Source organism: Stegostoma tigrinum, chromosome 30 (assembly GCF_030684315.1).
Source record: "Stegostoma tigrinum isolate sSteTig4 chromosome 30, sSteTig4.hap1, whole genome shotgun sequence".
NCBI classification, from domain to species: domain Eukaryota; kingdom Metazoa; phylum Chordata; class Chondrichthyes; order Orectolobiformes; family Stegostomatidae; genus Stegostoma; species Stegostoma tigrinum.
Genome location: NC_081383.1, coordinates 35,638,375 through 35,661,223, shown reverse-complemented (window position 1 = coordinate 35,661,223; position 22,849 = coordinate 35,638,375). Strand labels below are relative to the sequence as shown.

General features: G+C 39.5%; 1 protein-coding gene across 3 annotated transcripts in view; it reads left to right on the top strand.

Moving 5' to 3' along the window:
* kdm4b (lysine (K)-specific demethylase 4B) overlaps positions 1-22,849 on the top strand; it is a 453,216-nt gene that overhangs the window by 179,166 nt on the left and 251,201 nt on the right. For all 3 annotated transcript variants that reach the window (XM_048559767.2, XM_059638447.1, XM_059638448.1), the window contains exon 8: positions 17,681-17,818. In XM_048559767.2, coding sequence (XP_048415724.1) covers positions 17,681-17,818 — 138 coding nt within the window. The remainder of the gene's footprint in view (positions 1-17,680; positions 17,819-22,849) is intronic.

The window sequence follows — 22,849 nt, the reverse complement described above, 5'->3', positions numbered from 1 at the left end:
AATGTCTTAGAATACACAGCATAACAAAGTTTTCATCTTGAAATTTTGAAAAATAATCTTGAAAAATTATGTGAATCAAGAGAATGGTAGCTACCATTGTTTGAAGATTACCACACTAACGCAGCCATGTGGAATTTAGATTTGCATTGGTTCTGGATTTGCTAATCATGGCTCACATCAGTTGTAGCCTCTCAGCCTATTTGGATCCCTTGCAATGCGCTTAGCAGTGTAACAGGTCCACAGCTTGACGCCATTTCCCTGGCCCTATACACAGAACGCAGAACAGGCTCTTCGGCCCTTGATGTTGCGCCGACCTGTGAACCAATCTAAGCCCTTCCCCCTACACTATCCCATCATTATCCAGATGCTTATCCAAGGACTGTTTAAATGCCCCTAATGTAGCTGAGTTAACTACGTTGGCAGGCAGGGCGTTCCATGCCCTTACCACTCTGAGTAAAGAACCTGCCTCTGACATTTGTCTTAAATCTATCGCCCCTCAATTTGTAGCGATGCCCCCTTGTACAAGCTGAAGTCATCATCGTTTGGAAAAAAAACTCTCGCTGTCCACCCTATCTAATCCTCTGATCATCTTGTATGTCTCTATTAAATCCCGTCTTGGCCTCCTCTCCAATGAGAACAGACCCGAGGCCCTCAGCCTTTGTTCATAGCGCCTGTGCTCCAGACCAGGCAACATCCTGGTAAATCTCCTCTGCACCTTTTCCAATGCTTCCACGTCCTTCCTGTAATTGGGCGACCAGAACTGCACGCAGTATTCCAAATGAGGCCGCACTAGCTTTTTATACAGTTGCAGTATGACATCACAGCTCCAGAACTCAATCCCTCTCCCAATAAAACCTGACGCATTGTAAGCCTTTTTAACAGCACTATCAACCTGTGTGGCAGCTTTCAGGGATCTATGTACATGGACACCACGATCCTTCTGCACATCCACACTACCAAGAATCTTTCCATTGACCCAGTATTCTGCCTTCCTATTATTCTGCCCAAAGAGAATCACCTCACATTTATCCGTATTAAACTCCATTTGCAGCCCAATTCTGCAGTTTATCCAAGTCTCTCTGCAACCTGCAACATTCTTCCACACTGTCCACCACTCCACCGACTTGTGTCATCTGCAAACTTACTAACCCATCCACCTATGCCTGCGTCCAAGGCATTTATGAAAATGACAAAACAGCAGTGGTCCCAAAACAGATCCTTGAGGTACACCACTAGTGACCTGACTCCAGGCTGAATATTTTCCATCAACCACCACTTGTTGTCTTCTTACAGAAAGCCAGTTTCTAATCCAAGCTGCTAAATCTCCTTCAATCCCATGCCTCTGCATTTTCTTCAATAGCCTACCATGTGGAACCTTATCAAAGGCTTTACTGAAGTCCATGTACACCATTGTCAACTGCCCTTCCCTCATCCACATGCTTGGTCACCTTCTCAAAATCATCCCTGGAACCTGGATCATAAGAATGCCCACGTCAGGCTTCTACTTATCAATTAAGCTTTGCCTTCAACACCATAATCTCAACCAAATTAACCTCCAAACTCAGACCTAAGTCTCAGTTCTGTCCTCTGCAACTAGATCCTCAGCTTCCTGATGCATAGACCACAGTCAGTGAAAATAGACAACAGCATCTCCTCCATGATAACCCTAAACACTGGCAGCCTGAAAGGATTCATAGTGGGCCCCCTACTGTGCATTCATGACTGTGTGCCCAGATTTTGTCAGAACACCATCTACAAGTTCGCTGATGACACCACCATTCAAGGCCGATATCAAGCAATGACAAAACAGAATACAGGATGGTGTCATGGTGTACAGATAACAATCTCTCCCACAATGTAGCAAATCTAGAGCTAATCATCGACTTCATGAAAAAAAGAGGACTACACATCCCTATCTACCATCAGTAGGGCTGAGGTGGAGCAGGTCAACAGTGTTAAGTTCCTAGGAGTGACTGTCACCAACGTGTTTATTGATTGCATTATGGGTAGAGAACCAGGCCTCTAGGAATTCCCATGAGTATCTATCGTTGGCATGAGCTGGGATAGTCATGTCGTTCCAGTTAAATTGATGGCCTTCGCTCAGAATAACTCTACTGACATCAATAGTCTGTCCTGGACCACCCACTTAGATGTGACGGTCAAGAAGGCACAACAATGGCGTGTCCGTAAAGACCCTGACCATCTTTACAAATGCACCATAGAAACCTTTCTATCTGAGTGAATCACAAGCTTTGTACAGCAACTGCTCTGCCCAGGACCAGAAGAAACTACAGAATGTTGTAAACACAGCCCAGACCATCTCTCAATTTCCCAACCATGGACTCCATCTACCCTTATTGTTGCTGCGGAAAAGCAGCCAACATCAACAATGACCCTTAACACCCTAGTTATAATCTCTTCCAATCTCTTCCATCAGGCGGAAAATACAAAAGCTTAAATACACATACCAATAGGCTCAAAAACAGTTTCTTCCTTGCTGTTGTTAGTCTGCTGAAGAAACCTCTCAAGTTTCAAATCTAGTATTCTTGTTTTTGTACACCTCTGGTGCAGCCATAATTTTATATGCCTCATTCTTTTCAATCACCCTACAACCTGTATGTCCTTGTATTTTATGATCTTCCTATACTGCATGCAAGACAAAATTTTTCACTGAACTCAGGTACATGTGACAATAATAAATAGATCAAGAACACTGAAATACTCTTTCAGCCTGCTTAATGCAGGCTTAATGTTTGGCTGGAGACAAAACTTTATAATAATCATTTAGAATAGATTTAGTATTGAATCTTACTACAGTAAGATTTAATCTCCAGCTCCTTTGGGTGACGTAGCTACACTGCATGAACTGAGTAAAAAAAAATTTCAAAAGAGAAGCAAACTGGACATGAAACTTTAACTCTGCTTTTACCTTCATGAATGCTGCCAGACCTGCTGCTCCAGCACTTTCTGCCTTTTAAGTGTTATCTATATTGGTGAATTTAGCTTTAAACTCCTGATTTCTTCAAGACTGTGAAACTTCATTGGCTGGAGTTTCTTTGTAACTTAAATCTAGCAGATTTGCATGGCGTAAGGAGAAGGCATAATAGCCATGCATGCATTTTAATACTTCCAGTTTGCTGGCTGCAAACAAATTATAGTTTGTGTTTGTGAACTGATTATTTTAAGACCTTTTAATATAAAAGATTAAAAACAAATTTATTGACAGACAAATCCAAGTGAAACTGATGTTGCATGTTTGATCTATAAGACTGTACAGATTTGCATCTCCAAACATAACTTCTATCAATCTAAGGGGTATTAATATTGGTCCTGGCACCCTATAATGTTCCATGAAGGCACTCTCTATTGCTAATATACAGATTCGACCTACACAGACAAGTGATGTGGTCAAATCATTCCATGTGAATGATGACGGTACACCTTTAAATTTGATGCAGTCTTAAAATAGGGGAGGGGGTGTTTATATTAATAAATCTTTCTAATAGTATTTACTTCTTACTGGAATTGAATCAATACCAGGCATTTAATTATTAAAACATGTATTTCTGTAATTCATTTTATTGATTTACTCTCATCTTGTAAGAAACAGCCTAAGTTAGTAAATCCTAACCTCTGTGCTGAATGACAGCTCCGTTTTAGCTTTACTTGGCAGCCATTGCTTTTCAGCATATATTACCCATTACACACCCAATTTCCTCATTCAATGTTTGTGCCTGTTCACAATGACAGCATGTAAGATATACTTCAGGGAAAAACAAAACGTACAGAAATCAGGAGTTGATACTGTGGAATAATTCACTGTCTTTCTAAATACTGCATTAAGGATGAATGCAATGACCTTAAAGATTTGTAAATAACAACAGTTTATATTTATGTGGTGCCCTGATGTAATGAAATGTCCCCAGGTGCTTTACAATAACGTTATCAGCAAAATATGATGCCAAGCCAGTTAATGAGTTGAGGTCAGATGACCAAAACTTTTGCCAAAGATATTTTGTTTAAAGCAGAAAATGTATTTTAAGAGGGGCAATGCAAAGTAGAGAGATGGAGAAGAACAGTGAGTGAATCCCAGAGCTTTGGATCTAGGCATCTGAAAACATAGATGGTCAGTGGAGTAATTATAATTGGGATTCACAAACAGTCAGAACCAAAGGAGTGCAGACATCTGAAGGCTTGTTGGTCTAGAAGAGATTGCAGAGATAGCATTTGCTCTCAATGATGGAGTTTGAGAATAAGGATTGAAATTTGAAAATTAATATTGTTTTGCTGTCCAAATGTGGATGATGTTCCCAAGATCATATTAATAGCCTAAATTTTATTGAACAATACAAGATTTTTAAGTGGCTTGACAGGATAAATGCTAAGAGGATGTTTTACCTCTTGGGAGAGTCGAGGATCATAGCCTCAGAATAAACGGGTGCTAATTTAAGACTCTGATGTGGAGGAATGCCTTCTGAGGGTTGAGAATCTTTGGAACTCCTTGCCACAGAGCTGTTGAGGCAGAGTCCTTGTGTCTATAGCAAGACTGAGATAGATTCTTGATCTGTAGGGGAATCAAATGTCACAGGGAAAGGGCAGGAATGTCGTGATTCTGTTGAATGGCGAAGCAGGATTGAGAGGCCAAATGGCCATCTCCTTTTCTAGTTCCTTCTGTTCTTGAAGGGCAGGACTTGCTATTAAATATTCCACGATAAAATATGTTCAGAAAAGATGAGAAAGGAATGAGAGGATGTTCTAGAGAGATGAAGGACAGAATCTATTTGATTTAGAAGCGAGAAATAATAAAAACATAATTGCACTCTTGTTATACGTCAACGTGTAGACAAAATATAGAGGAATACATTATAAGGAAATTATAGAGGTACAATTTAGCAATCAGTGATTGCACTATCATTAGGTATAGTTTGGCTAAGGAAAAAGATGAGTAATCCACAGATTTAAAAAAAAACTAATTGGGTGTAGGCCAACTTCATTAAGGTGAGAACAGGTCTGACCTAGGTAAATTTGACTTAAAGATTGGGAGGCAAAATAATGGAACAGTAGGATGCCTTCGAAGAGGAGATTGCTGAGATAGTCGGGTATGTTGCCACAACAAGGAAAAAATACAAACAAACCCAGACTCCCTTGGTAATGTAAGTAGAGAGTAAGATAGGGCAGATGAACCAAAAACAAAATATTTTAGATGTTGGAAGTCTGAAATAATAAAAACAGAGAAACTAAGCAAGGTCTGGCAGAATTTAGGGAGAGAAAAACTGTTGACTTTTCTCTCCACTGAGTAAATGTTAACTCTTCAAAGATGCTGCCAGATCTGACTGGTTTCTCCAGCACTTCATTTATAGAGTAGAAAAAGTGCTGCAAATGACACGTGGATGTTAGAGTAGAAAACCAGACTAACAATAGAAAGAGAAGGTAATTGAGATATTGTATAAAATAAAAATTGATAACAAGAAGATCTTAGAAAGGCCGTCTCTATTTAAAGCTACTATGTCACCAGAATCAGAATGAAATGACTCTAAGGATACAGAGTGAAGAAAAGGTGGAAATTGTGGAGACGCTGAACGTCATCATGCACCACTCCTTAGATGTGAGGCTGGTGCTAGGGGACTGAAACATCACAATCTCTTGCTTAAAGCATACAAGATCAAACTCTGTAACTACAAGGTGGCAATTTAATCCCGGTTATGGAAAAGCTCTTCAGAATGATTGTCCTATGGACAAATGTGAATTAATGAAGGAAAGTCAGCATGGATTTGTTAAACTGCATATCATGTTTGACTTGTTTGATTCTTTAGTTGAATTAACATTGAGTTGAAGTGTGTAATTGGTTGATGTCCCTTGCGTGGAGTTTCAGCAGTTTTGACAGCAAAGTTAAACCTATGGAATACTGGTAAAGCTGGTAAACAGAGATATGAAATTTAGTGAGTGATAGAAAATAGGATGAATGGTTATTTTTATAACCTGGAGGAAGTTGTAGGATAGGTTTGCAAAGGCTGAGGTCATGACTCCAGCCTTTTCCCATAATACCTTAGCTTGGTTGTATAGATTGCAATTTCAAAATTTACAGATGAGACAAATTTTGGAATTATTGTGAACTGTGATATATTGCCAATGAGCATAGAAAAGCTTGAGGAATGGAGAGCAAACAGCTGATTAAATTTAATGCGCAGGGAGTGTAAAATGATTCATTTTGATCCAAGAACAAAGAGGCAATGTAAAATAAAATGTGCAAGACTAAAGACAATGCAGGAGTCACAGTGTCTGTGTACAAATTATTGAAGGTGTCAGAACAGGTTGAGTAAATAACTAATCCTTTGTAAATAGGTGTGTAAAGTACAAAAGCATGGTAGTTATGATAGAACTTATAAAACACTGCAGTCTCCTCTGGAGTCTTGTATCCAGTGCTGGGCAGCACACTTTAGAAGTGATGTGAAGGAATTAGAGGGTGCAGAAAATATTTTTCAAGAATGACTCCAGGGATGAAGAACGTCATTACTTGGATAGCACCTTGGAGAAGAAAAGATTGAGAGGAAATTTGAAAGAATTATAGAAATCATGAGGGATGTTAATGTAGAAGGAAGAAACTTTTCCCAAAGGTGGAAAAATACGGAACCAAAGGACTTAGATTTAAGTAACGGTAAAGAAACAGTGGTGGCATGCATCATAATCTTAGCTGATCGTAATTCTGGATGAGTCAATGTGAAATTTGTTTTGAATTGAATATTAAACTCGAGGATTTCGCTGACTTTGCTTACAAATAATTCGTAATGCTTGAAATCTTGAACATAGCAAAATATCCCAAGCCCTTTTCACGTACATGTCGTAAAAGAGAATATGACACTGGATCACACATGATATTAGAATAGGTGATTGAAAACTTGTTTGAAGAGGTGGGTGTTAAGGAGCTTATTAAAGGAGAATAAAGAGATGAGGAGACAGGTAAGTTTAGAGAGCAAATTCTAGGGCTTTAGAGCCTGGATTTAAAGCCAAAACCCCACACTAGGTGCACATGCCACCATGTAACAGCAGTACTACACTTCTACAAATTATAGTTAACTTAGTCTTTAGTTTAGTCTCCAGTTTCACATGCCGTAGACCTATTGTCTTGAATAAAGATGCTACAAAGTTGAAGTGAGGGTCTTGTAAAACATGGGATTCTCAGCTGTTCATATGGTTTCCTGCAGTTAACTTTAAGAAGATTGGTTCTCAGGTAGCATTGAAGTTGTGCTTTCGTTGCCTGATATTTTGCAAATACTTTCCAGATTCAGAATGGCTTAATTGTTACATTGACAGTATTTGTTGAAACTGTGTGCAAGCTGATTTAAAAAGCAGTCAGCTGGTTTCTCTCCTCATGTGACAGCTTGCAAGTTCAAGTTCTTTTTCAAATTGGGGACAAGATTATGTTGATCTTGGTATTCTAGATTGTAACCGTGAGAGTTTGAGACAGTCACTGCCTTGGCTTTGAATGACCCCTTAGTTTGATAATACCTTTTCTGGAAAGGGCCATATCTCTCTGAAGGTTTTGTTTGGCCCAGTTTTAAAAAAGAAATGTGTGATTTTCCTAAGACATGGTACTGTTTGTAACTCAAATGTCCAAAGTCCTTGATGTGTAGCATCCATTTTAAAGCTTGTTGGGTCCAGTTTTTAAAAAAAAAATTGACTGGGCTAATAGCTATAAAATATTTTATACTTTTTAAGTTACGTTTGTTAACAAAACTCACTAAATGGCATTCAGTAGTGACGTGTACGTCTACTTGAAAAACAGTAAAATAGCTTGCTTATCTTGTGGGCAAGTCATTTGTTGTACAGCCAATTCATGCAGAACATTCCTGAGGTTCATTGCTGGATCCAGTTCTAAATATGAATAACGTGGTTCATATTGTGTAACAAATATATGCAATATATTACAATGATTTCTGTGTAAAGCTGTCTTAAGGTGCATGGGCATTCCAGTGCACACAACATTTTTAAAATGCTGGAATCAATTTTATTAAGCAAAATAAATTGTTCCAATTGTTGGAAAAAAAAATTCTATTTTAATTTAAATCAGTTTTGCTTTGAGATTAGAATGAATAGTTTTCTGTCACGAAATCATAGAATGGTTACAATATAGAGGATGATCATCCGGCCTGATCTGTCTGTACAGGCTGTTTGCAAGAGCAAGTCACCTAATATCACTTGCCTTTTCCTAATGCCTGTAAAAGTATTTTCTTTCTAGGTAATCATCCATATCTGTTTTTAAAAGTTTTAACTAAACTTGCCTTCACCACATTTTCAGGCAGTGTTTCCTAGGTCCTAACCATTCATATGTAAAGAGAGCATCTTGCTCCCCTAGTTACCTTAAGTTGCCCTCTGTTCCTCCTCTTCTGCCAAAGGGAACAGTGTCTCCTTATTTGGTTATCCCCACATGTCATGATTTTGAATGCCTTTAACAAATCCCCTAATAATCTTTTCTTAGGAGAACAGCCTCAACTACTTCAGACTATTCATGTAACAAAATTTCCTGATCCCTGGCATGATTCTCATGAACCTTTGTTGCACCCTTCATGTTTCTCAGTCTGCTGTCCGGAACTAGACCTGATGATCCAAATGAGTCTGATTCAGTTTTTCATAAAGGTTTATCTTAACTCCCTTGCTTTATTTAAAAAAAAAATGTGAGTTCTTGTACTTATGAAGTCCAGGATCTTGTATGCTTTATTAACCACTTTGTTAAATTGACCTGACATCTTCGTTAACTTGATTCTAAGCTACTGTATTTCTTCTGCTCTGTACAGCATTCAGCTGAGATGTTTTGCACATTGTTGCACTTCACTGGGATAGCGTGCTGAAAATCCAATGTCTGACATTCCCAGAGTTGTCAAAAAAAGTGTAGAACCCTGACCCCTTCTGCCTACGCGTATGCGCACATGTGCACATTTAATCAGAGAACAAAGGGTACTTTGGGTGAAATGAAAGAGGGTCTGCTGAGATGCTTTGCCTTGCTGGCTAAGACCCACACCTTTCAGCAACTGCTGAGTAAATAAAAATTGTCTTTTTCAGGCTTGAAATACTTTTTTTTAGACTGTAGAGCAAAACTAGCTACTTCTGTAATAAAAAGGAAACCAGTAGGTAGGGCAGTAGTGGGTGCCATGACTGTTGTGGCTGGCACATATGGCAGAAGAGTGTTGAAGTATGTCAAAGAAGTGAAGAGATGGCAAGCAGGCCATGCAGAATAATAGGGTGGGAGGAATGGGAGCGAGTGAAGGAAGGTATTGTATGCAACAAAGGGTGTGTCAATGCATGAGTGTATGGGAGGTGGCTGTGGTGAAAGGGATAGAGTAAGTGGAGGTAGCAAGGTACAGATAATGGCACTTCCTCTTTCAGATATAGCCTTGTGGCATGTCTTCCTCTGCTGCTCCTTCAGGAGGAAGACTCCTGTCCTCCTGGCAGGGGCCTCAAAGTTCCTCCTGAGAAGTGTAGTACTAGTCCCGCATTCTCTGACATCATTCCTAACTCCTCCTCATTTCTGAGCAGTGCAGCTGCCAAATTCTAACACTCCTGCAGCTGCACAGCAGACTTGGAAAGATGGTATGGATGCAAAAGGTGCTGGTCCGAGGGTGGATACCTGATGATTAGCAGGTTGGTCTAGGAATGACGTGATGGGGGAAATTGGACATATTACTCACCATATAACAGTAATAACCCCAATTAATGTGGCATGTTCGATAAGATAACGTGAGGAAAGTGAGAATCTCTCCACTAAATTTGTTGCAACTTGGCCAACAGGGAAGGAAGATTCAGCCCATAGTTTCTATGGTAGGTTTTGCACAACTGGACAGGCAGTGGTAATGGATCTTAACGAGAATGTGTTTTCAATTTTTCAATTCACCCAAAATGGAGAAATTAGCTATCCTCTCTATAGAGTATCTTTCATCCTTGAATTGTAAAAGTGACAAGTTGTAGTGAAATGCCCTTGCTTTTATTGCCATGAAGAAAGACAGCTGTACTCAAGTTTAATTATATCATAATAGAATTTAATTACATCAGTGTCCATTATCCATGTTTTGCTGAAGACAGCATGATAAGTGAGTGATCTGGATTCCTTGGATAACTGGATATAACCAAACAGATCATTTGGTATCACTTCTAATCAAATAATTAGATTGAATTGATGACACAGCTGTCGGTGAGAACATAGGGTTCTGAGATTGCTGCTTGGATTGAAGTGGTTTAGGTGCATTTAGATGTATCTATTGTGCACTGAGAAATGGTTGTACTGAAGTTGTAATTTAAATCCAAGTTGGGCCTGGCCCAGCTCCAGATTGCAGTTTTGGTTTGAACAGACTGCTAACAGAAATTTACAGTTTCTTGCAATGGACAAACCATTAAATTTGATTGAGGTGGGAGGGAAAGAGTGAAGTGGACAATTGTTGAAATGCGACTATGAACAAAGTAACCTTGGACCAAGGAACATAATTTTCTGAAATCGAGTGGCGAATATCTTGTACTAAAATAAGATGAACAGCATTTTTGTATTAGAGATACTTTGATCAGTTGTTCACATGTGCATCTTTAAGCAATGGAACTTGAACCTGGACTCTAGCTCTGTGTGCCTGTGTCATCCACAGATGAATACCTTATAGCTGCACCGCAACAGCCCAAGTTCAAAATATTGACTGTGAATTAAAAGCCTCAGTTTGATTAAAGGACAGTTTTGGAAGAAAAACTCAAGCTCAGGATTTCCTGTTTATGTGCAGATACTATAATGCACTCAGCCACGGTGCCATCGAGTTCTTGTTTTTCAGTTAATCAGCCTGGTCACACATGTAGTAGTGCACCTCTAGCCCGGAAGTGAGGATACTATAATTTTGCCCTTTTTGTTTTACATCATTTATATCCTTTTCTGCATTTGCTCCATAAAGAAAAGACGACCAAACAACCCCTCAATTTTGTTAATTTAAATCATGACTGATCTGCTCCTCCATACCATTTACCCTTTGTTGTATATCCCTAAACACCCTTGATTAACAAAGATTTATTGATCTTCAACATCCAGAGACTCTTGGAGAGTACATTCCTAGATTTCATTATTAGATTTTTGTAGAAGAAAATGTTCTTATACATGCCAGAACAGCCTGACTCCAATTTTGATTCCATCCCATTGTTCTGGTTCCCCCAAAAGGAATTAATTTCTCTTTATCTGCTCAGTTGAGTCATTCGTTATTTTAAATATTTCTTTGCCCCTTTCTAAAAATAATGAACAGTCTTAGAAGTTCTAATTCCTTTAGATTTCTGAACATAGTCTAATGCTTTCTTTGCCACCCTCACTTCGACAGTGCTTGAGCTTGTCCAAAGTTCTGCCAGTATCCTACTCTGATCACATCTCATTCGCCCATCAGCATGTTGGTTAACCAATGAAAGTTAGTCAACCAATGTCTCAATTTTAAAATTCTCTTCATTCTTAAATACCTTCCTGATTTCACTCTTCTTGTCTCTGTGCAGGTCTCTTTGTACAAACCTCAAATCTTTTTATTCCTCTACATTGCCTTTTTTGAATCCTGATTTTGAAACAGTCTCAACAGGTACCTATGTCTACAGCTGCCTCGGCCCTAAGCTCTGGAATTTCCTCCCTTATCCTATCTTCATCTCCACTTATTTCTATCTTAGAGTCACTGATGTACAGCACGGAAACAGACCCTTCTGTCCAACTCGTCCATGCTGGCCAGATATCCTAAATAAATCTAGTCCCATTTGCCAGCATTTGGCCCATATCCCTCTAAACCCTTCCTTTTTCATATGCCATCCATATGCCTTTCAAATGTTGTAATTGTACCAGCCTCCTCCACTTTCTGTGGCAGCAAATTCCATACCGGCACCATCCTTGAGTGAAAATGTTGCCCCTTAGGCCCCTTTTAAATTCTTTCCCCTCTAACCTTAAACATTGCCCTCTAGTTTTGAACTCCCCTCACCCTGGGTAAAGACCCTGTCTATTTACCCTAACCATGATTTTAAAAACCTCCTATAAGGACATCCGTCAGCCTTCGCTCCAGAGAAAATAGCACCAGCCTATTCAGCCTCTTCCCTATAGCTCAAACCCTCCAACCTTGGCAACATCCTTGTAAAGTTTTTTTTTCTAGACTGTTGCAAATTTCGCAACTCCCTTACTAAAGCAGGGAGATCAGAATTGAACAGAGATAGTAGGAACTGCTGATGCCGGAGAATCGGATTACACGTTGTGAAGCTGGATGAACACAGCAGGCCAAGCAGCATCAGAGGAGCAGGAAAGTTTGACATTTCGGGACGAAACCCTTCATCCAGCTTCACAACGTGTTATTCTCAGATCAGAATTGAATATGGTTTTCCAAAAGTGGCCGAACTAATGTTCTACACAGCTTCAACGTGACCTCCCAATTCTTATGATGCCCTGACCAATAAGGCAAACATACCTATCTTATCTGTGACTCTACTTTCAAAGAACTATGAACCTGTACTCCAAGGTCTCTTTGTTAAGCAGCACTCCCCAGGACCTTACCATTAAGTGTACAATTCCTGCCCTGATTTTCCTTTTCAAAATGCAGCACCTCATATTGTCTAAATTAAACTCCATGAGCCACTCCTTGGCCCACCTCCCTATCTGATCCAGAGTCCGTTGTACTCTGAGGTAACCTTCTTTGCTGTCCACTGCACCTCCAATTTTGATGTCATCTGCAAACTTACTTACCATACCTCCTATGTTCACATCCAAGTCATTTATATAAATGACAAAAAGCAGTGGACCCGGCACTGATCTTTGTGGCACACTGCTGTTCATGGGCCTGCAATCTGAAAAGCAAGCCTCCAGTACTGCTGTCTGTCTTCCACCTTTGAGCCAGTTCAATATCCAAATAGCGAGTTCTCTCTTTATTCCATGTGATCTAACCTTGCTAACCAGTCTGTCCTGAGGACCCTTGCTGACCACCTTATATCCACTGACCTGCCCTCTCCCGTCCTCTTTGAATTTTTTGAAGAAAGTAACAATCAAGTTAGTGAGGCACAATTTTCCACACGCAAACCTATATTCACTATCCCTAATCCCTCCAACAACGTGCCCATCACCGATGTCAGGCTCACCGGCCTGTAGTTCTCTGTCTTTTCCTCACCAGCTCACTACAGTGTAGAAACAGGCCCTTTGGCCCAACAAGTCCACACCGACCCTTGGAGCATCCTACCTAGACTCATCCTCCTATAACCTGCCAAATCTACACAGCCCTGAACACCACAGGCAATTTAGCATGGCCAGTCCACCGAGCCTGCACATATTTGGATTTTGGGAGGAAACCAGAGCACCTGGAGGAAACCCACACCAGACCCGGGGAGAAAATAAATGGAGCGCCACTGCTTCTGACCCAGCACCACGTTAGCTAACTGTCAGGCATCCAGCACCTCACCTGTGGCTATTGATGTTACAAATATCTCGGATAGTGGTCCAGCAATCGCTTCCCACAAAGTGTCAGGGTACACCTGATTAAGTCCTGCGATTTAACTATTATCCTTCTCCACAGTAAACACTGAAGCAAAATATGTTTGGTATCTTCCCCAATCTTCTGCAGTTTGACAATAGGTGCCCCTGCTGATTGTTAACAGGCCCTGATCTCCGTATTTACCCTTTTATCCTTAATATCTTAGAATTTCTTTGGAAACTCCTTAACCCCATTTGCCAAAGCTATCCCATTTTTGCCCTCATGATTTCCCTCCTAAGTATACTCCTGCCTGTATATTCTTCTAGGGATTCATTCGTTCTGTGCTGTATGTACCTAGCATATGCTTCCTTTTTGTCGACCAAAACCTCACTTTCTCTCGTCCTCCAATGTTCCCTACACCTACCAGCCTTGCTGTTCACTCCAACACGTACACACTGTCGCTGGACTGTCCTCTGATTTTTGAAGACTTTCCATTTTCCAGCTGTCCCTTTTACCTACGAAGATTCCCCCCCGCCCAAACCACCGCCACCAACCAACGTTTAGAAAGTTCTTGCCTAATACCAACAAAATTGGCCTTCCTCCAGTTTAGAACTTCAACTTTTTTGGATCTGGTCTATCCTTTTCCATCACTGTTTTAAAACTAACAGAATTATGGTCACTCACCCCAAAGCGCTCCTCTACTGACACCTCAGTCACCTGCCCTGCCTTATTTCCCAAGAGAAGGTCAAGTTTTGCACCTTCTCCACTAGATACATCCACGTACAAATTCAGAAAATTTTCTTGTGTACACAACAAATTCGACTCCATCCAAGCCCCTAATACTATGCCAGTCCCAGTCTATGTTTGGAGATTTAAAATCTCCTACTATAACCACTCTATTATCCTTGCAGGTAATTGAGATCTTCTTACAAATTTATTTCTCAATTTCCTGCAGACTATTGGGGACAGGGTCTACTATCCCAATGAAAAAATGCCACTGCCCCTCCAGTCTCTCATCCCTCTCCTTCCAAGTCCTTCCAAGTTCCTCCTTTGGCATCTATACCCTGGAACATTAAGTTGCCAGTCTTCTAACATATTGTTTAAATTGTCCTCCTTTATCAAGCCTTTGGTCACCTATCCTTTCTGGCCTAGGAAGATTTAGCTTGACAATGCCCTCATGAAGTTATTTAACTGTTTACTACATTAAAGGTGCTATTTAAATGCCATTTGTTGTGATCACTGAAAATCAATCTTCTCACTGTCAGTGTTGCCAAGGCCCCTAATTTTTTGAACATACACTGTTGGCTAACTGAATCAGATGGATATTGGGTGTATGTCAAAGATCTTTGAAAATTCAAACTGGCCCCCCTGCCCCCTTGTCGCCTCACATTTAAAGGTGGTGTTGAAAACTTCTGATACAACAAGTAAGGATAAAGTGGCTAACAACAAGCTACATTAAGAAGTCAAAGAAGTGGAAGAAGAATGAAAATAAGTCTTAACATTGTGTGGTCTACATTATCCGACCCTGTTTTAATGTCTGTAGCATTCGTGGCATGTACTATCACTCAAGAACTGGACTTTTACTATGTTGCAGCATAGCACAGTAACCAAATTGCTTTACTTTAAAATGGGTGGCAACTGTATGTATAATTTTCAGAAGATAAGACCGATAACAGTTACATTACTCTGCAAATAGTATGAAAATGTCTACTCTAAAGTATTGACTTATAGCATTAATTAACTGGACACGTCTTGGAACTTTGTGGAAAGAATAATTTTCAAGGCAAAGAACACTGGTCAGTGCAGCAGCAATGTTACATTTGAGAATAATGCAAGCTGTCAAGATGGAGCCACTAAACTTGCAAATCTTTCAACATAAGTCATGTGGCCCAGCTTGTGTTTAAAAAAAATCTGTTTTGTACACTGAGAATTTGCCACTCTCTTTCTCTAAAACACCTCTAATCAAACTTCAACATTTGAAAATTCACTGGAAGATCTCACTGCCGCAACTGGTGTATTCTTAAAAGAAATGTCTGAGCCTCCCCTACTATCCTCAGAAAAGAAAATTAACCAGCCATAACTGGGAGAAATTCCAGTACCAGTAGCTTGTGGGAAAAATTACTTTGGCAGCGGACTAGCAATTGGGCAATCTGTGAATAGTTTCATTTTCTGAATTTAACTTGTTTTTTTTGGCTTAATTTTGTTTGAGGTAATAATCTGCAGAGTTTTCTGTTTATTTTCCCTGGCTTGGAGGGATGTGTGTGTGTCATGTTAACTCTTATATTTTTACTTGAATTCGTTTTTTATTCTAATTAATATATTTTGTTTGGGGAATCTGGAAGATTTGTTTCTTGCACTGAGCTGTATATGGGCTAATATATAGTTGACAATTACATTCTATTTTAAATTCAACTCTGTTGTGGCCTGCCTATAAATGGAATGTGGCAAAGGATCAGTCCATCACTCCTGACAGTCAATGCATACCAATCATGGTTCTTGAAACCAAATGGGCTCCACTTCTATTTGTCTTTTAGAATAAAACTGTACATGAGCTGTAGGGAACCCTGGCTGTGTCTGCATCCATTGTTCATCTCTAATTGCCCAAAGCGCAGTTAAGATATAGCCACATTTCTCTGGGTCTGAAGTCACATGTAGGCCAAACCAGTTAAATATAGCAGATATTTTTCCTAATGTACATTAATGATATGGACTGGCTTTTACAACGAGTAACAGTAGTTACATAGGTCCTATTAAGCTAATTTTTGATTACAATTTTTTATTAACAAAGTCAGAGTTCACCATCTCCCATAGTGGGATTTGAACCCACCACCCCGGTAATATCTTGGTTCTAGACTCCCTATTCATTAACTTTATCATTATGCCATTACTTCCCGTAACCATAATGCTTCCTGTAGTTCAATTTAAATATTTATTACTGAAGGTTACAGCAAAGAAGTTGTCCAATGTTTGAACAATCTAAAACTAAATACATTGGACCTTTCTATAATACGGTAATTTCCTCCAATTTCGAATGTTGCTCCACTCAGTTCCTTTCTACACTGGTTTAGATCACCCTTAGAATATTGCATGCACTTCTGGTTGCCATAATATAAGAAGGATATAGCACCCTGGAGAAGGCATAGGGTAAGAATTGCGAGATGAAACCAGAAATATGAAAATATACATTTCAGAAGGGAGCAGCAGCCACTTGGAGTTGAATAAATAGAAGATTATAGCGATTTGGATGATGAAAGATAGGAGGCTCAAGTTGGGCATGAACACGGATGTAGATTGATTTGTTTTTAATGGCCTGTTACTGTCCTGTATATGCTATGCAAATAAATATATTGATAGATATGCAAGTGTAAATTTTCTGTACACGTTCAAAATGATGTGATTCCTATTCTGTGGGTTGGAAGGAGTGAATGTTTGTAGCATATAGTTAAACAGTAACAGCAGGCAACAATTAATTTTACTAAATGTTTATTGGTTTTATGCTACTGGAGTACAATATTGACCCTTGATTAAAAGTAGCTTCAATATGACATGCAAAGTAGTGAGAGCTGGTATATGCTTAGAACTTATGTTTGTTGTTTCACACAGTGGCTTCCAGCTCTGCAGTTAGCCAACTCCCCAGGTGCCAACACCACCTCTCTTTGTAGTTTGTGCTGATTTTAATTGTGTTTCACGGGCATTTCACTCCTCTTCATAGGCCAATCCTTGACCTGGCATGCAGACTGGATTTTATAAAGGAAATAAGTTGAAATAAAAGTGATTTGTGAATACACTTTTTTGTTTATTTTGAAGACTTTCAAATGTATTTTGCTGCCTGGTATTCATGCAGCACTAGACTTGTTTGAGAATGCTGTCTATGAATGTCTGAGTTTTTAAAAAAAAAAGTAGAAGTTGATGAATGCCAATAATCACATAGCGTAAAATTTTATTTGGATAGCGTTGGATTGGTGAGTCAAAGTCTATTTTATCAGCAGCTTCCTTAACTGTCCCTCCTTGCCCCACCAACGTAACTTGTGCAGTGGGTTAATTTGGGAATTTTCTGCATGCGAATAATATTTTGAAGTAGATGGTAGCATAATGGGAATACGAGTCATTGTTCTTTAGTTTGTGTCTAATTTGATAGAGGAAGCAGAAGAGGCTACCCTGAACAGTGTTGAAAATTGTGGCTGATCAAAATTTGTTTTAAGTAGTAGCACTGAGTTTATTGACTTCTACTTTCTTCATTGCAGATTACGCAGGAGGCAGGAGAGTTCATGATCACTTTTCCCTATGGCTATCATGCGGGTTTCAACCATGGATTCAATTGCGCAGAATCAACTAACTTTGCCACACTTCGCTGGATTGATTATGGGAAAATGGCTACCCAGGTAAGGAGTCTGCAGATTCTGATCTGATGGTAATCCAAATTGATTGCAATCCTAATTTTTTTGGATTGCCTTTTGTGTATTAAACTTCGTTTTGTCGCATACAGTTATTAAAACATACCCCACTGTGATAGGATACAGGTGAGATGCCCAAATAAATTTGCTGTTTTGTTTCACAGTTGTTTTACTTGGTTACCATTGACTTGTTCTCCTTAAATTTTCTTTTCTCTAAACCAACAGAGCTTTTCCATCTATCCCATACAATCAATGGGAGGTTAATGTTATGATACCAGCTGATATTATCACTGGACAAGCCATATCTCTGACAGAACCCTGGGTTGATAGATCATATTTTAATTTATGAAGTGGCCTTTTGCTGAAACATAATCACATGATACTGCAGATTGTACTTTAACAATGAAAAGAAGTTTATTAACAAAATAAATAAATATAAAATAGAATTAACTAAACTATCTGTTATGTTACCAAGTCAAAGATTTTTAAACATGCCGAGCAAGTATAATCCCACTAGTGATGGGGGTAGATACAAGTAATGGACATTCCTAGGGTTTGAACTGCTGTCCAATTATCTGCATTTTGGACCAAATCATCAGCCTCCTTGAGTATGGAAAGAACTTTCACAAAAATTCTCTGCTTCCAGGAGATTAGCCTTGAAAGTAACACTCCATACATAGAATAGAATCCCTATAGTTTGGAAGCAGGCTATTCAGTCCACCAAGCCCACAATGACCCTCCGAAGCATCCCAGCCAAACCCTTTTCCCCTACCTCTGTAGCCCTGCATTTCTCATAGCTAACCCACCTTGTACATCCTTAGACACTATGGGAAATTTAACATGGCCAATCTACCTAAACTGCACATCTTGACTGGGAGGAAACTGGAGTTCCTGGAGGAAACCCGTGCAGACGTGGGAAGAACATGTAAACTCCACACAGGCAGTTTTCTGAAACTGGAATTGAACCCAGGTCCCTGCCGCTCTGAGGCAGGAGTGTTTCCAGTTTAATATGCTGTGCTGGATGGTGGATGGAGAGTAGCGAGGATCTTGCTGCTCCTGAGATTGCAGACTTATTTCTAGATTTCTTAGTTATCGTAAGTACATGAATAGAAAAGGTTTGGAGGGATGTGGGCTAGGCACAGGCAAATAGGACTAGTTTAGCTAGGGATTATGTTCAGCATGGACTGAAGGGCCTGTTTCTGTTTTGTGTGATTCTGTGATGGAAGGTAAAGGCACCAGCTGCAATAGCATGAGTGGGTAATGGATAAGTCTGCTATCTGGTAGTTTACCCTTGGAAATCCTTCGGTGCCGATAGGATGTAGATGTATGAGTAGAATTAAGGGAGTTACCAATTTATCTGGTGTTAAAACCGAAGGATTATTTATGTTCATTGAAAAAGATTCAATGAGATCCAATGATCTTGCAGCCCGGAATACTTAATACTGAAATAAAATAATTCTGAAATTAAAACCTGCAAGTTAATAGGCAGATAATCTTATTTCAGGATGAATCTCAGAACACTTCATTTTCCGGTATTGTAAATTATGCAGCGATCTTTAATTTACTGTGCTAATGTGTTTGTTTGTGTGTTTCTTTTAAATTGAGACTAATCAATTATTCGCAGTTAAAATGACAAAATGCAAGACTGACAGGGGTTAGTCTGGTCACCAAATGTATTAAGAGCAGGGAATGTGGTTTACCAATTCAGAGATGTTCTAGATATAATGGGATCCATTAAGTATTTAATGCATAACCAAAGACAACATGAAAATTCACTTAATTGGTACTAGAACTGAATGAGTGATCCAGCATTGTAGTTACTAACTCCTGAAAAGCAAGACTGCAGTGAAAACTGCACATGATTCTATGACTTGTGTACATATTGGACGATAAATGCAGAATGGTGACAAATCTCGTCCAAGAAATGCCAATGAGGTATTTTGCTGAACTGCCCAGTGGCATGTGTGCAATCGCTGTTCCAGTTGAGGCAGTTCTTGGTGCCTGCTTCTTCTGTGTGCCCATTGTGATTTTATGGTGTAGTTGAGCAGTGATTAAAAATGCTTGGACAACCAAGCACAGTGTTGGAGCGGAGCTTAAGAGAGACAGTGAGAGAGAAGTTAAGTAAGCCAGGTTATTAATGGGTCTTATTTCAAAAACTACAAATTCTGATATTAAACTCCATTTTGTTGCTTAACAAATTTAGGCTGGAGAATTGGGCAGTTTAAGGACTTCTTACCAATTTTGAGAGAAGCAACAAATTGGATGAGTCATACCATTTTCTAATACTGCTATAAATGAGACAGGTTGTCTGTGATTTGATGTTAACTCATGGGAAGATTGCAAATTGATCTTCCAGAAAGGGGGGACTGAATTTTTAAAGTACATTATAGGGATGGCAGCTGTTGTATTTTCTCCAGCAGTGAAACCGAAACCAGCTGTGTACTGCCTGCCATTATTCTCTTGGGAAAAGTGATACACGTACTTTATAGTTGCCTATTGGGGTTGCTAGTTGGGTATAGGAAAGTGTTGTAAAGAGAATAATTTTTTGCTGCAGTCATCTGTCAATAATCTCAATATAAGACATTGATGCAGGAGTTCCTGATGGTGGTGTCCTAAGCATAACCATTTCCAGCTAGTTCCTTACATCCTTAGGTCAGAAGTGAGGATATTTGGTGATTGCGCAATGTTCAGTGCCTTTCCTGACTCTTCAAATACCAGAGCAGCCAATGCCCACGCGCATTGAGACTTAGACAAATGGGTGGCAAATAATATTTATACCATACAGTGCTCGTCTTGAGCAAAGAACCTAAACAATTCCTTTTTGCATCAATATCACTGCCACCACTGAATTCTCCTACTGTCAACATCCTAGCCATACCAATGACTATAAACCGAACTGCATATAAACTGACTAGCCTATAAATACTGTAGTTATTAGTATGGTCAGAGACCAGGAATTCTGTGGTGAGTAATCAGTACTGCTCTCCCCAAAGTCTGATCACAATCTCAGGACACAAGTCTGGAAGGTGGTGGAGTGCTGTCCACTTGGCAACAGCTCCATGAAAACTGAATATTCTCAACACAATCCAGGATAAAGTGGCCGTTTGGCATCCCGTCCATCATTTTTAGCATTGACAGTGTCAGTAGTCTGGGCCATTTAGAAGGTACGCTGCTGCAACAAACCAAGTCTCTGTTGACAGCACTTTTCTAACCTGTGACCTCTACTACCTCGAAGGACAACTATAGTAAATCTATGGGAATATTATCAGCTGCAAGCTCCCCTACAAGCCAATCAGCATTCTGATTTGGAAATATGTCACTACAATTTCTTCACTGTCTGTGGGCTAGTGCCCAGTGATGGAACTGCATTATGAATATCATTTTGGGTGTCCCTTTACCCCAAAGACTGGCGCAGGTTTAAGAAAACAGCTCAGCACCACCTCCAAGATGATTGGAGTTGGCGATAAATGTTGGCCTAATAGTGATGCCCACATCCAAGCGAGGAGTGTAGCAAAAAAGCTTAATAGCTGTAAACTAATTGACTCCTATATGCAAAATTTGCTGGACAAAAAGTTGAAAATCTATCCATTTTGCATTTTACCATTCAGTAGTTACACAGCATGATTGATTGCCAAGAGTAGTCAATCTCTAAAGAGTTAGTGACCAGCAGACCCAGTTGGCCGATCCTTCCAAGTGTTTTGCTGTTTTCGTTGCATGTCACAAATTACAGGGGTATAGTATTGCAAAAATTTTACTTTCTGGAAGAAATCTATTTAGCATAATGTCTTCATTAATCACAAAGTAACAAGAATGTATTGTCTTTGTTCCTCTTGTCAATATTTCCTCAATACTCTGTCCTGTATTAATGAAATCTGATGGCTTCTGTTGTGAACTGTGTTAGGAAAACCAGTGAATCTGGAATGGAGTATTCTGGATTAATCTTGGAATTGTGACACAATATTAACAGAATCTAAAATAATTAGTGAAGTAAAGAAAATTTCTCTCTCTTCCCTTTTTGGATTATTTCTTATCTTTGGCACTTTCCTTCTCTTTCATGACTTTACTGCCTTCGTTTTTGAGTGTATGTTCGTCGCTAATATAAACATTGACTCCTATTCCTACCTAAAAATCGCTGTCTCCCAAATTAAGTATACTGTTCCATTTTCTCAGTTTCAATTGTATCTATTCTGGTGATGCCACTCTCCATTAGTGTCTGTAGTATTTCACCTCCATTGTGGTTGGCTGGTGTCTGGTCATTTCCCACGTTTCTCTCATCCCTTCTTGTCCTACCCAGATCCATAAAGGGATTCTCTTTGTCTTCACCTTCCATCCCACCAGCTTCCACATTTAACTGATCAACTGGTCAACTTCTGCCACTTCCATTGGCTCCATCATAGTGCTACTTCTAAATATGTCTTCCCCTTGCCTTTCAGCATTGCAGAAAGGCTACTCCACAGCACTTGGAGCACTTCTGAATTAACTCCTATTTCTATTTTCTTCCCAGGGCATCTTTCCATGCAAAACTCCTGCCTTTTCTGTTCCACTGTCTTAGGTGTCAAATACTCCCTCCAAGTGAAATAGTAATTTACTTGTACTTCAGTTTTAATACGCTGGATTGACTACTTGAAATGTGACTCCCCTACATCATTGTCACCTTTGTCGACTTGACTGTATTATATATCTTTGTCAATCACATGTATGACATTAAACTTATGGTTGCCTGTCATTTCATTTCTGCTGCCATTTAGACTCGTGTGTTCTTGGCTTGCTGCATTTTCCCATTCCAGTTAAATGCTGTGTTAACTCAATGAAAAAAACCTCGTCTTTCCATTTGGTAACTTTTGGCAGTCGAAACAGAGTTCAACAATTTTTCTAGCTCACGAGTTAATAACAGAAAAACATAGAGTAGATGAAGTTAAAATATTTCCACTGTTTTGGGGATTCTGTGGGGTTGTAGGCCAGATCAGGCAAGGATGGCAGTTTCTTTCCGTAAAGGACATTGATGAACGAGATGAGTTT